The sequence below is a fragment of the Alligator sinensis genome, unplaced genomic scaffold (genome assembly GCF_000455745.1).
Source record: "Alligator sinensis unplaced genomic scaffold, ASM45574v1 scaffold1177_1, whole genome shotgun sequence".
NCBI classification, from domain to species: Eukaryota; Metazoa; Chordata; order Crocodylia; family Alligatoridae; genus Alligator; species Alligator sinensis.
Genome location: NW_005842120.1, coordinates 1,112,770 through 1,126,477, shown reverse-complemented (window position 1 = coordinate 1,126,477; position 13,708 = coordinate 1,112,770). Strand labels below are relative to the sequence as shown.

The 13,708-nt window shown below is 42.1% G+C and overlaps 1 protein-coding gene across 1 annotated transcript in view; it reads right to left on the bottom strand.

Moving 5' to 3' along the window:
- Positions 1–13,708, bottom strand: part of SYNE1 (spectrin repeat containing nuclear envelope protein 1) — a 522,133-nt gene that overhangs the window by 235,287 nt on the left and 273,138 nt on the right. The window contains 5 exon segments of the mRNA XM_025205597.1: positions 364–528; positions 6,420–6,575; positions 6,906–7,049; positions 10,572–10,754; positions 12,424–12,601. Of these exon segments, the coding sequence (XP_025061382.1) occupies positions 364–528; positions 6,420–6,575; positions 6,906–7,049; positions 10,572–10,754; positions 12,424–12,601 (826 nt within the window).

Genomic DNA, 13,708 nt, shown 5'->3' with positions numbered 1-13,708 from the left:
GTTGCTTGCAGGAAGGGGGGGGGGGGGGGGGGGGGGGGGGGAGGGTTAATGTCTGCAAGCAGCCATTATGATTATGCAGCTAAAGAGAATATCATTTTTTCCCCGATTATATTAGCTACATAAGTATCAACTTAAATTTTTTTTATCTTCAGTATTTACACATTTTTCTTAAGAGTTTTACTGATTAAAAATGTTAAAGATCACCTTTATGACAAAAAACAGCTTTTTTATCAAGGAAAAACTCAGGGGTTGAATTATGTAAACTTAATTATAGGGGGTTACTCTAATTTATAGCAACCAAGAGAGCATGGCAGGTATGCCTTCTTGTTACAAACAAAAACTGATAGGGCCTTGCAGTCTTACCTCCAGCTTTAACATTCTGCTGTCAAGAACACTTTTGTCTGCTGTGGGGTGACAATAAGACTCCAGCATGTGAATTGCATCAGCCATCCAGTCCTGGAGTTCTTTTACATCATGAGAGAACTGCTGGTGCTCTGCAACAATCCTATCCATCCTGGAAACCTTCTCCTGCAATTCATATGGAAATTAGCATTGCCAGCTTCTCCAGTGGTCATTTTACCTCATTAAGAGACTTTGACATTTAAATGTAGGTTCCTAAAATATGACCACAATTTTTTTCATGCATATTACATGTTCAAATGAATATACATGCTGTCCTCTGTTTTGTATTTACAAACATAATTTGTACAAAGATTATGAACATTTAAATTTAAGAAGCACAGTGCATGTAGTTACCAAATTTAGAGATCAGTCCATTTGAAGACTCCCTTTTTCAATCCATTCAAAAATAGATCAAAGTTTTTAAACAAGTCAATCAAAGCTACATTAGCAAAACCACTTGAAAGTCACAATTGTAAAATAAATTGTCTTACTACAAAGTAGCCACTTCTATTCCCATACAAAGAAAGATTATAATAATATTAGATACTATGGATTAATTACAATTGAATTAACAAACTAGTGAATACTATAAATGAAAATCATGTATTTTATGAAACAAATTATTATCCAATAACTCACTTTCAATATCGTTACTTATAACCACAGGATGATGACTGTCAGCATCATCCTTCTGATGGAGGAATGAAAGGGGGCAATGAATGCATCCCTTATTTTTAGCATTGTCCTTAACACAATCTATTTTAACTATGTACTGTAGTGTTGTAGAACAGAGAGATTTAGAGTGGTGGACACTAAATAGCCTATAAATTGAAGTAAAAAGGTACGGTATGATGAGTTAAGAATATAGCAATTCTAATATGCTGACCTAGTTCTACAGATACACAGTGGGTGCATCTATATATGCATTAATGGGCTGTTGTTACTGTGCATTAAGTACAGTTCCTCTACTCTAATAAGAAGTACTAGCTAAATGCGCTGTAACTGGCGCTAGAACACAGTAGCGCCAGTGCATGGTCTTTTTGTGATGCTTACTGAGCAGCAGACTAATTCTACTGCACATTAGCATGGCTTTTGCTGTGACATGCTAATGCACAGTGGAATTAGTCTACTGTGTATTAAGTGTCTCGTGTAGATGTGCCCAATGTTTAAGATGAGAAAAGACCATTATGTCATTTAGTCTGACTTCCTTGTTATGTAACAGCTGAGGCAATTATTACACTCAGCTATCGCTGGACTGAGCCAAATAACCTGCGTTTTATTGTGGCATAATGTTTATATTCTAAAATGCATCAGTTTCATTTTCTTTTCTTTTCTGGCTTTCACAGCCACATACATATCTGAAGTTCAAATACTAATAATGATTGTTATCCCACAACATGTACCAGACTACTAAGCAATTTGTTTTTATGCCTGAATACAAAGACTGTGCTTGCTGGTTATTTTGGTTGGATTTTCTCCTAGCAATTAAGGTCAAGTGTACACATTGATTTATTCAGCTGCCTTTATAAAATACCATTAATTATGAGGTGTTGTTGACCTTTCTACAGGTGCTAATATGGGTACACAGTGTAATTCTTAAATCGTTCTATTCAGTTTTACTTGGAAAGCTTCGAAGGTCATTTTTGGTAGTGGTTTATCTGCCAGGGCTCAGTTGTGGGGTAAAATAATTTTCCAAGCTTTTTTCCAAAGCATTCAGCTGAAAGTGTTCAATGTGGGGGCTATTACACAGGTTGGAATAATTTAAAGGAAAAACTAAAAGAGCTGCTGGAGATTATCTTGGATCTACCCACTGGAGGAATAGGCAATGTTGGAGTTGGAATTACAGCTACTACTGAATAGCCTGGTAGTAGCAGCAGAACACAACCCTTTCTTCCTCCTTTCCTTTCAGATACAAACTGGGCACGTCTACATGTGATGCTACAGCGACATAGCATTGGCAGTCACAAACCGTGATGCCGCAGCTACGTTGCTGTAGCAACACACTCCCCCATTATAGTGTGTTGCTATGGTGACATAGTAGCTAAAAGTAGTATGCAGCATGCATGGTGCAGTACAGACCATTAGCCATCATTTAAGATTTCCAAAGGAAGTCCTAAATTACAGCACAGTAACAATGACACGATAGAGGCACATGTAGATGTGTCCACTATCACAGTTATGTCGTATCTTTATCACTTCAAGATTGAATTGCTTCAATACCCTTGAATTTGAAGATTGCTTGGGAAATCTCCAGTAAACCACTTGCGCATCCTTTTGTACGTTTGGGAGTCTCAAAACTCTTTCAACTAGGAAGAGCTGTCCTGCGCAAGTTTCCCTTTGACATGTGTTTTTAATCATGAAAAACATTCCATGACCCTAAATTCAATAGTTTTGTTATGTTACAAGAATTACAAGTCTTTTGTAATACTCTATGGCTGCTTACAGTGTTTAACCCCACCACACACACTTTACCAGAAGAAGCAGTGTGTTAGTTCAACCTGGCTCTGCAGCATCTGTATACATTGGGAGATTTAGCAGGGCATTTTGGCACTTTTATCTAAAGTGATTTTATTTAAAAGCCCCCCAAAAGTCCCACTAAGGTGTCTGATCTATAAAGACGTCAGGTGAGCCTGGTCCAACTAATGCGATGGGCATGTGCTGGGCTTAGCATGGGAGTGCACTGAGTTTAAAGTGCCATTTTGTTTTGTTTCATTTTTTTAAACATCTGTAAGCAGCCTATTTCTGTATAAACAGATGACAATTTAGAAAACCAGTAAATATGAAACCAGAAAGGACATGCTTTATCATATGAGCTATTACACAATAACAATATTCTACTCTCCTTATACTGTTGATGTGGTGCCTACTAGCTTCATTCAAGAATTAGGCTTCTTCATGGTGGGTACTATAAGGACTAACCATCTTGGCCTGAAAAGCTTACAGTCTAAATAAGCAAGGAAGACAAAGGATACGAGGAAAAATAGAGGCACAAAGGCTAGGGACAGACATTACACATAAACCAGTTTAAGAGAGGAGAAACTGGTTCAGTGCACATAAACCAGTTTGAAAATGGCTGAAACTGGTTAAAGATGAACCCGGTTGGATGTTGTTTCAGACTTAACTGATTTGGGTCAAGCCGGTATATGCAATGTCTGTCCCAGACCCCTTCCTGGTTTAAGTTAAACCAGACTCCCCCAGCATACTGGCATGCTCTCTGGCCTGGGCGGGGCTCTCTGCTCCAGACAGCAGAGCTGGCTCCACCTCTCTGCTCCCTGGCCAGTACTCTGGCAGAGACTGCAGGCACAGTAGGGTTTGCCTGGCTTCCCCTTGTCCTACCCCCCACCCTGCTGCTCAAGCAGGAATCCCCCCTCCCTCCCATCTCCCACAGCACAGACCCTAGGCATGTTGTATGCTAGCTAATGCTGAGAGCTGTGCGTGCATCTCCAATTTCACTGGGACAGGCAGACAGAACAGTGAGCACTTAGGACTTTTTGGAGCTTTCAACAGGTCAGCTGGTAATGTCCCTCCTTGTAAAAAGCTGTTTAAGAAGAGCTTGAACTAATGGAGAGAACCAACTGTTTTGCTGATGGGGTGATAAACACTGTTATCAGCTGCATGCTGGCTTGCTTGCCTGTCAGTTTGCTGCAGAAAGTATAAAGAAGCAGGGAGGGAGATTGAAAAGCTCTGTACTATCAACAGATGTACACACTGCACACCTCCCCCACCCTTGCCTCAGAGTGCCAGCCCAGGGCTGGGGTCTAGCAACATTCACACCCCTTGAGCAGCCAGTGAGATAGGCTGGGATGATGCAGGCAGACCTCCCTAATCAGAGTGTCCTGCCAAGGCCTGGCCATGCCCCCCTCAGCTCAGCACTATGGAGGGGAAGGGTGGGCTGCTCTAGTGCACCCCAGCTTCTAGCCTGAGCCACTGCAGGCATGTGCCTGAATTTCCTCAGTCCACAGAGAATGTCTATCCAGTTACAAACCAGTTCAACCTAGCCAGGTTAGATTAAGAGGTTAGATTAAGCTGCAAAGGTTGAATCAATTCAGGCTCAGGCTTTTTGACTGTCTGTCCCTAGCCAAAGAGGTGAAATCCAGTGTCACAAACCGGGCCAGTAGGATTGATAGGAAATAGAAATGTGCCTCATACACACAGCTGCAATTCTACTTTCTCACCATGTAAGCATGTAGAAGGCAGGGGAAATTTGCACCTTATAGACTTACCAAAGTATGTGTGGGGATTGGTGGGGGAGGGTATGTGCATGTAGCACAAACTTTTGTAAGCCCAAATTCACTTCACAGGAGCCTACACACTGACCATGACTGTGTTCCAGTCCTAAAAACTGGTTGTGAACCTTTGTTTAAGTCCTAAAAACTTAGTTTACCAGATACTCATGACCAGTGGATGTTGGAGGAGGAAGAAGAGGATAATCCTGTGCTTTACCCCTAATAGCTGAGTGGTTAGACACTTGCCTAACAATAAAAGGACCCAAGTTCTATGTCCTCACTTCTTCTCAGACACAGGGAATTTAAAGTTGTTCTAGCCACCATGCTACAGTTCAGATATTATTCAGTTCCCCTCTCCAGTGCTCCTTTTAATGCTGTCCTACACGGTTGTGTGGCTTAGTAAGATGGATACTACCCTGGAAAGGAGCAGGCCCTGGCTTCTAGCCTGTGACCCTGCTCCCAACAGGGCAGAAACTGCCCTACTACACTCTGTTTATTTTTTCCAATAATAAAATACAATAACTACAATAAGCAGTGACTCAGCTTCAAAAGGAGAGCTGGAAAGAGGTCTAGAAGATGCCTAGCCTGTGGTGTGGTTTTTAAAACACACTACTGGGAAGTCAGAAAGACACTAACTGATTATATAGAAAGGGGAATGGAAAGCTTCAGCTTCCCAGGTGAGTGCCCTAGCTACTTAGCTACTGGGGCTAAAACATAAGGTAGACTCTTCCTTCTGCTCTTCTGGGTGTCTAGCCTACTGCTTATCTTCAGTCTATATGCATATGCTTATGCATCAACACTGCAGGGAAAATGCAGTAGCAAACTGTGTCTAAACGGCAAAAATGCCACTTATACAGCTACAAATCTGCAATTTCAATTCCCAAAGGTAAACAGATTTTTGTCCCAGTTCCCCAGTGTGCCCTATCAGGAATGCTTCTGAGCATCCCCTGTTCACATATTTCTGTTACCATGTGCCAAACCCAGAAATGCAAGAGTAAAGCTACTCTGTGGCCATTCCCATCCATATTGGAGGCTTGAGGGTGACTGTGGAGGGCAGGTCCCTCCAGAATACCTTCACTTGGGTATTTCTGGGATTTGCATATGTGAGTGGGAGAGACATGCTTGACAACATGCTGTCACGTGTTATGCAGACATAACCCTGAGTCCCAGTCCAGTGCTCCAGGCATCAGCCCATGTCACCTCTGGCCAGTGATTCAAAAGCAGCCTGCCAGCTAACAAATCCTTTAAAAATGCTGAAAAACAAACTACAAAGTTCTAGACCAAGACACGGTTAAGACAGGGAACAAATCCTCATCTTAATATTAATGAAACAACAACATTTCAACATGATGGTTCTGCATTAGAAAATCTGTTTGGGGAAAATAATTCTTCTACATGATCCTAGATACACTTACTGTCAAACAAAAACACATACTTTCTTGAAATTCTGGTTTATTAATACAAAATTCCTACCTGCATTCCATCTAAAACAAAACTACCTGCAGATTACTGCCTTTTCATGGGATAAAGTTACTGCATACCATATACTTCTGCTCTCATTTTCTTATCTCAGATAGATATTTTAGAAAAAGCAAAAGCTCAGTGCTCTATCAGGAAAATCCATGCACACCTTTTCCCCTCTTCAGCACAAGCCTTAAAGATAGGATAGATCAGATGTACCATGCAACAGAACAGCAATTCAGCCTCAGTATTTCACAATTCAACCACTTTTTTCCACATAGGTCACATTCATATTAATGGCTTAAAAAGCACAGACAGTAGATGCATTACCTTTGTTAAACTGCATAGAGCAAGGTACTGAGAAGACAGCTGAGACACTCTGCGCATAAAGCTTTTGCTGGCAGCTTGCTCTTCACACAGCTGCTGAGCTTTTTCTTTTAGCCTGTTGAGCTGAGGCTCATGGCAGCTTATTTCCTCAAGGACAGACTGTAAAGCATAAGCATGTTGTTATTTAGTGTGGGGGCAAAGAAGCACAAAATGGAGAAGCAAGCAGGCAAAAGCATTTCCAAGGGTGGATGGAAATCAACACACTGACCTTCGGTAAGCATCCTGAAAAAAGGAATGGTTAGCCCACTAAGTACACAATACAGTTACAGAAAGGAAATGATGCATGCCATCAAGAAGTGCTGAGACAAATCTTCCTGAAGAGGATTGTCAACAAGTAAGCCTCCAAACTAGATGCAATCTTACTTAGAAAGCAGAAATGTATTAGGCATTTCTGACCCCCGGAAACAGGGGTTTATAGATGCTCATCACCTGTAATTTTTGTTGCTCTCGCCTCTTCGCAGGGAGATCATGGAGTCGACCACTACTATCCTGCACTGTCTTCTCAGTTGTGCTCAGCCAGTCCTGGAGAGGCTCAGCACTTGCTTCAAAATCCTTCATCTGGATCTTTAAGTTCTGCAAAGCAAAATGAATATGCAAATGTAAAGCATGCATGAAACCTATGTTTGATGTAACTATTTCACACAACCTATTCCCAAACACACAGGGATGATATGACAAAATGCCCAGGCATTATCAGGACTCCACTGATTGAGGAGCTCACTTCAGGTCAGCTTCTTTCTCAACCTTGCCCAGATGCTCAGCTAAAGGTACGAGAGTAACTCTTTAGGAAACTGTCTGGAGAACAATTTAGAAATGAAGGTCTTCACACTGAGGGGTCAAACAACTGGCTTCACTCCCATTCTGAGGATTATTTTTGTTTGCTTGTAAAACCTTCTGTGTTTTAGAAAATAAAACCTTCTGTGTTTTAGAAAACCTTTTCTGACTACATATTTATTTCTTCCAAGTCATTCCACTGGTTCATGGAAGAATATCAGAAACAATCAATGTTGAACAGAAGCTCTGTCCAGCAGAATTCCAGCCCTTCTGTTTTTCCCTGGATTTTTCAAACTAATTTTATTTTCTTTTTATGCACATCATTATAATTTCAATGAAATTTCAGGATTAGAGATATAGGATGTGGGACAGAAAATGGGTGTCTGAGCAAGATTAGTTCCTTATGACATCTTCTCATTCTGGGAAAAAGGTAGGCAAAGCCATTGCCTTCAGTGCTGACTTATACCAGCTGAAAATCTAGTTGAAAGTACTTCTGCGTTATCCATCAATGCAACTTAAAGCTGCCCTAAAAGTCAGTCTACTCCAACTTGAAGTTATAGGCCTGTGTAACAGGGAACCCAAACCCTGTTACTCGGGCACAATGGAAGAAGAAGAGGGGACTGTAACAGGGAGTCAGGGGACCACTATCCCTTTAACAGGATGCAGTAGGCTAAGGTAAAGGACTGCATAATTAAGATGGTAAAACCCCTACGCAGGCCTGGGAAAGGCACATGGCAGAAAGGGGGCATAGCTTTCAGGTATATAAACCCAGGGCCTGAACCAGAATGGGCAGTCAGACCCTGCACGCTTCAGGGAGAAGAGCTCCCCACAGGAGCTGGGAGAGCTTCTCCCAGGGAGGCTAAATGCAGAAAGCAGTGGCACTGTAGGCTCAGGGGCACCTAAGCTACCCACAAGGGTGAGAGCAGAATTATAGTTTGTGATAAGATGTTGACAGACAGCAGGGAGAACTTTGTGGAAGTAGTTTGCTTGTATACAGTTGTCATGATGTATATTTATTTACGTTTGTTGAATAACCAGAGGACTGAGAGTAGCTGTAGAGGTGGAGGAAGCCACGAATGGGGTAACTGGCAGGCATCCTCCACTGTGAATGTGAGGCCCAAAGAGCCAGGGCCTGACTCAGTGGACTTGGGCTGAGGTCAAACAGACTGAAGCCTGGATGAGGGTTGGGGTCGGAGGGACTCAGCGTTAGTCCAGGCAGAAAGAGAAAGAGGCACTTTGGGGGTTAGGGTCTGAATTCCAAGTCAAGCAGAGCAGTGTGAGTCCATGGAGTAGAAAAAGAAGAGTAGAAAAAGTACTAAGAGTTTGCCAGCTTCTAAAGGCAGCCTCCTTTCTCCATTATCAACATCAAGGTGTGGCAGGAAAGATCTCAGAGGATGACCCTGAGAGGCAGGAGCAAAGGCTGGTCAGGACAAAGGCAGCTATCAGGGGGTGCCGCAGCAGCCCTTCGGTACATCCTGTCATAATGGTGCATTGGCCAGGAATGCATTTCTTAGCAGGCTTCCTCACTGAGATGGGAGTAAGAGGTGTTCCTAGTGCACCAAAAGGTACAAAATGGAGGTGGACAAAGTGCTGCAGCTCTTGGCCCAAAAGCAAGAGGCAAATCAACGGGTGCAGAATTGAATGGCCCAAATAGTACAGCAGTAGCAATAACAAGCAGAGGAACAAAGGACTTTGTTGGCATGACAACAAGTGTTCTTTGAGAGGCTCTCCCTCTCTGCACAGTACCTACAAGCTGCAGAAGGGAGGGCGGAAGCCAATTTTAAGGATTCCCTGAAGAAGATGAAGGACAATGATCTGGCAGCCTTCATTGACATTTTTGAGATGGCAGTGGAAACAGCTAGGTGGGCCAAGATCATTTAGGCCATCCACTCAGGTACATTATTGATTGAAGAGCCCCAAGTGGTGTACTCAGCCCTCCCAAGATAGGAGGCCAGACAGTACGACAAAGTGAAAGAATGTAAACAAATCAGGTTCTATACATGTTAAATTTGACCACTTGAAAATATAATAACTATAACTAAAAGATTTGTGTGGGTGGGCATATCTACATGAGACATTTACTGCGCCATACACTAACCTAATCTACACATGTGCCCCTATTGGGCTGAAGTAAATTAATTTACTCTGCAGCAGAATAGTACTTGTAAGAACCATGAAATGCTGCAGTACTTGTAAATACAAGTACTACCCCGCTACAGAGTTTTTTAGTCCACAGCAGTGCACATGTAGACCTTGCCCTGACTGGCTAGGGCATGAGGGTGTTTCAGTGTGGGGGCTGCCTGCTGGCTAGGCCCATGCTAAAACTGCCTCATGCCCCAGCCAGCCCCTCCTTAGCACATTATACCAAGGAGAAGCAGCCCCAGGGGCTGCGACCTGACTCAGTGTGCTACAGTCTCAGGTGCACCAGCCAACGGTGTGCCCTGAGCAATAAATTTCAGAGCAATAAGCTCTGGAATTTATTGCCTTGCATTAATATGCACCTGTAGACACATCTGGTAAGTCGTATTTAAATCTTATCTTAAAATCTTAGATCTTATCTTAAGATCTGGAGTGGAAGATGCATGACAAGCCAGTCTTACTCATGTTTACTAGCACTTTCACATTTGTGCTTTCCTATAAACATCAACGGAACTATAAGGATATCAGGGTCTTGTCTTAAATGAAGTTCTGTGAAAAAACAGACAGTATCTTGTCTTGCACCTTAACTATTTTATATTTGATGATGCAAAAGCTGGTGAACCTGGGAGAGATTCTACCATCTTTAGTCCCACTGGGTGCGCCTACACATGCACTTTAATGCACAGTAGCCTATTTTGCTGTGTATTAAAGCGTAAAAAATGGTGTGATAAAGTTAATGTGCAGTAAAATAGGCTACTGCTCATTAAGCTTCACTTAAAAAACATGCCTGTTCATTACTGATCATTAAGGCAGCCTAATGCTCATTGCTTTAGTACCTGACACTGGAGGTACTAAATTTAATGTGCATTAGAAAAAGCACCTTAATGCGCATGTAGACATACCCACTGAGTAGTTCCTTTCTATGCAAGATGCCCCATTTAAGTTAATGCGATGACACAGGTAAGGAATTACCTAATATGAATAATGGCAGAAGAATAAGACCTACTGAATGTAGCTATTTACAAACTGTGTTAAGCTAGGGGTATTTTGTAGTTAATTTGTAGTTCTCTACCCTGTAAGAAGAAGTGTAAAGAACAAGATCTATCAAGACATATTAATTAGAAAGAACAGGCAAAAATAACATTTCTTATCAATCTGCTTGTTTTTTGACTAGTTCTATACCTCTAAAGCAGATTCCTTCTGGTGTAGGGTGGTGATAACATTTTTCCAGTCTTCTTTAGCAGTAACAACTTTTTCCTGGATAACTTTAGCCTTTTCTTTGTGCAGAATAGTGCTCAAAAGCTCTCCTTTGGATACCAGCATATTTAGCTTATATTGGCCATTTTCACTTTCAGATAAGGATTCCTAGGGGAAAAAAATAATTATTGACAGTGGAAGTTATTTTTGCACATTATCACATTAATTGGCCTTTACATTCCATTTTTTAATTAGTAAAAATTAGGTGCTTTAGAAATAAAACCAAATAGACAGGAGGCGTCAAACTTAAACAAAGTGGATACTAACAGGTTAGGAGTGTGTGCGAGCACATAAAATGACATGCCCGTTATTTGGAGTGGGATGCTTCTCTGAAAACAAAGTACTACAAGAAGTAATATTAGTAATTCAGTAGGTGCTCATTGCTCTGAGGGAGTAGTAAACTTATATCCAGGCAGGATGTTCTGGGTTATTCTGCCACTGAAGGAACATCTCTTGCATAAAATATAGAAGTATAGTGGCCACTTAGTGGTCAGTTAGTATAGTGATCCGTATCCCCACCCCACCTGTCATGTGGGAGATTGGGATTCAGTTCCCCAACAGGGATACTTCCACCTCCTTTTCCACCTTCCCAGCCCCAAGCTGCTCCTTGCCCCACTCCCCCCCACCTGCTACCCTCTCCTCACAGAGACATGTGACAGCTCCTTTTGGCAAAAAATAATAATACAATAATAACTATTTAAGTAACAATTTTAATTATTTCAGTAAGTACACTTCAATTGACCAGCTGTAGTCTTCAGTATCTACCTAATTCAGCGGCTTTCAACTGGAGTGCTGCAGTACCCTGGGGAGCTATGAGACCCTTGCAGGGGTGCTGTAGCATAGGCACCACTGCTGCCATGTAGAACTGCCCTGTGCACCTTGACAAACCTAAAGCAGGCAGGAGTGCCTGGTCCTGCTGCAGCCCTTCCTGGTCTAATCCCCCATGCTCTTCGCAGAAACAGAGGTTCATGGGGCAAGTGGAACTTGTCCCATGTGCCTCAGTTTCTGGAAGGAGTACTGGAGGGAAGGGAGATGAACTGTGAAATGCTGCTGCGAGAGTGGGCTCTCCTGTTTCATGTAGACTTACTTAGCTGTCGATAAGGCAGCACCCCAGATAAAAGCCACTGATTTAAGCTGAGGCAACACAATGGCGATTCACAACCAGGACTGAGATTTCAAGTTCCATCTCAGAGGTGCCTGTATCATTACAGCTAGAAGCTGTAAGGGAAGACAGGTAGGGAACAGCTCATTATGGATAGGCCCTGCAGAGGTATTCTTGCTCTTAGTATCTACCCTGTGCCACTGTGAGTCACAGAGTACTGGGCTAGACTGACCTTTGGCATGACCCAGTATGGCACCTCTAATGTTCTTAAACATTAGAAAAAAATTGCAGATTACATTGACTTAATTTCTGGTTCCATGCCCTAATCCTAAAACCCATCGCCTTCTGATTTTTATGGATTAACAGTAATATTATTTTCTATAAAATATGGATTTCTACTTTGTGCAAAAGACCAAAACAAACAGGAAAAAGTTGCCATAATAGGGAAAACCGTGAAACAGACAATATACAAAATGCTGTCAGATACACAGAGCAAACAAACTGGACAAACAGAAAACTGTATTTGTTTAGTGCCTTTTAGGCACTAAACAATCTTCTTCACTTTTACTGTAATAATAGCAAACTAAAAACAGTAGGTAAACAAAATTCAGTATTAAGTAGGTTTTAATAGGACTGCCTCCATGTTAAATTAATACCCAAATGCAGTACAATTACCTGTATTTTTTGTAGATTTGTTGATGCTTCATGGATATTCTGAGGCACATCAAAACATTTGGCTGTAGCGATTTTTGCACTGACCAGCCACTGCTGGAAGTCTCTGAAAACTGTCCGGAATCTCTGCTGCAAGAACTGCTCTTTATTCTGACAGCCCTTTGAAGCTTGTAGAGAGATGCTGAGGGTCATATTACGGAGCCAAATTAAAGCAGGAAAAAAGAGGGGATTCAGCGAGATATGTTGAAACAGACATTTCTACAGAAACTAAACCAGGACTCAAGTCCTTTGAGACTAAATGTAACTACAGAACTTTAAGGTTGTACTGTGCTCATATTTTACATCACTGAGGGCCAAACTTTTTGGCAGGCATGCCACTTACTAGTCCTGCACTCCCTCCCCCACCCCATGCCACTCCAAACTTCTTTCCCTGCCCAACCTGGTGCTCTGCTTTCTGCTCCCAGTCCTGTAATCTCAACCTGATCTGCTGCTCTGCTTTCTGCTTCCTCCCCTGTGCTCCCTGCTTATTTTGCTGCTTTGCTTTCTGCTTCCTGCCCAATAAGTTTTTGTGCTGCATGCCACATGCAGAGGCTCCCTAAGCCAGCCGTGGCACCCATGCTGTGGGTTGGCCACCCCTTTTACATGACCTTTAGTGAAAGAGAGGCCCCTCTCCTACAGAGGAAACAGGAAGTTTTGGATCCTGTTTGGATCACATGCCTCTCCCTCCAAAAACAAATAGCCAGGGAACGGACAGGGAGATAAAGAGAGTAAGGAGCACCCTGGTTCCACCATTTCAATAGATCAGCCAGTAGCATTGGGCTGAAATGAGAAGGGAAAGTAAGATACACACTTGAAAGTGCTGTTTTAACTTCCTTTTATCTAAGAGTAAGGGAAAATGCAGAAGAGGAATTGTGATTCAGTCTGCCTTCCCAAAGATCCTGGTAGAGTAGGATAGCTACACAGCACCTTCTACTCTCAGCTACGTCTTGTGACTCACTGTAGTTTAAAAAAAACAACAACAAAAGGGCAATTTCATGTACTGGATTGGCATCAAGTTCAAGGTAGTAAGTAATCAACCCATTTTTCATGTGCAGATTTCTAATTTAGAATTTCATAAAGTTTCTGTTCTATAAACACAAAGGCCAGGGTTTGATTCTACCTACCAGTCCTGCTCGAATCCTGAAAATCCAATTATACATCTACTTTTATAATACTCTATCATCTTGCCCATAAGACTGAGTCACATAAAAGGCAGGGAGGATGATAACACACCCATCTTTTGCATTAA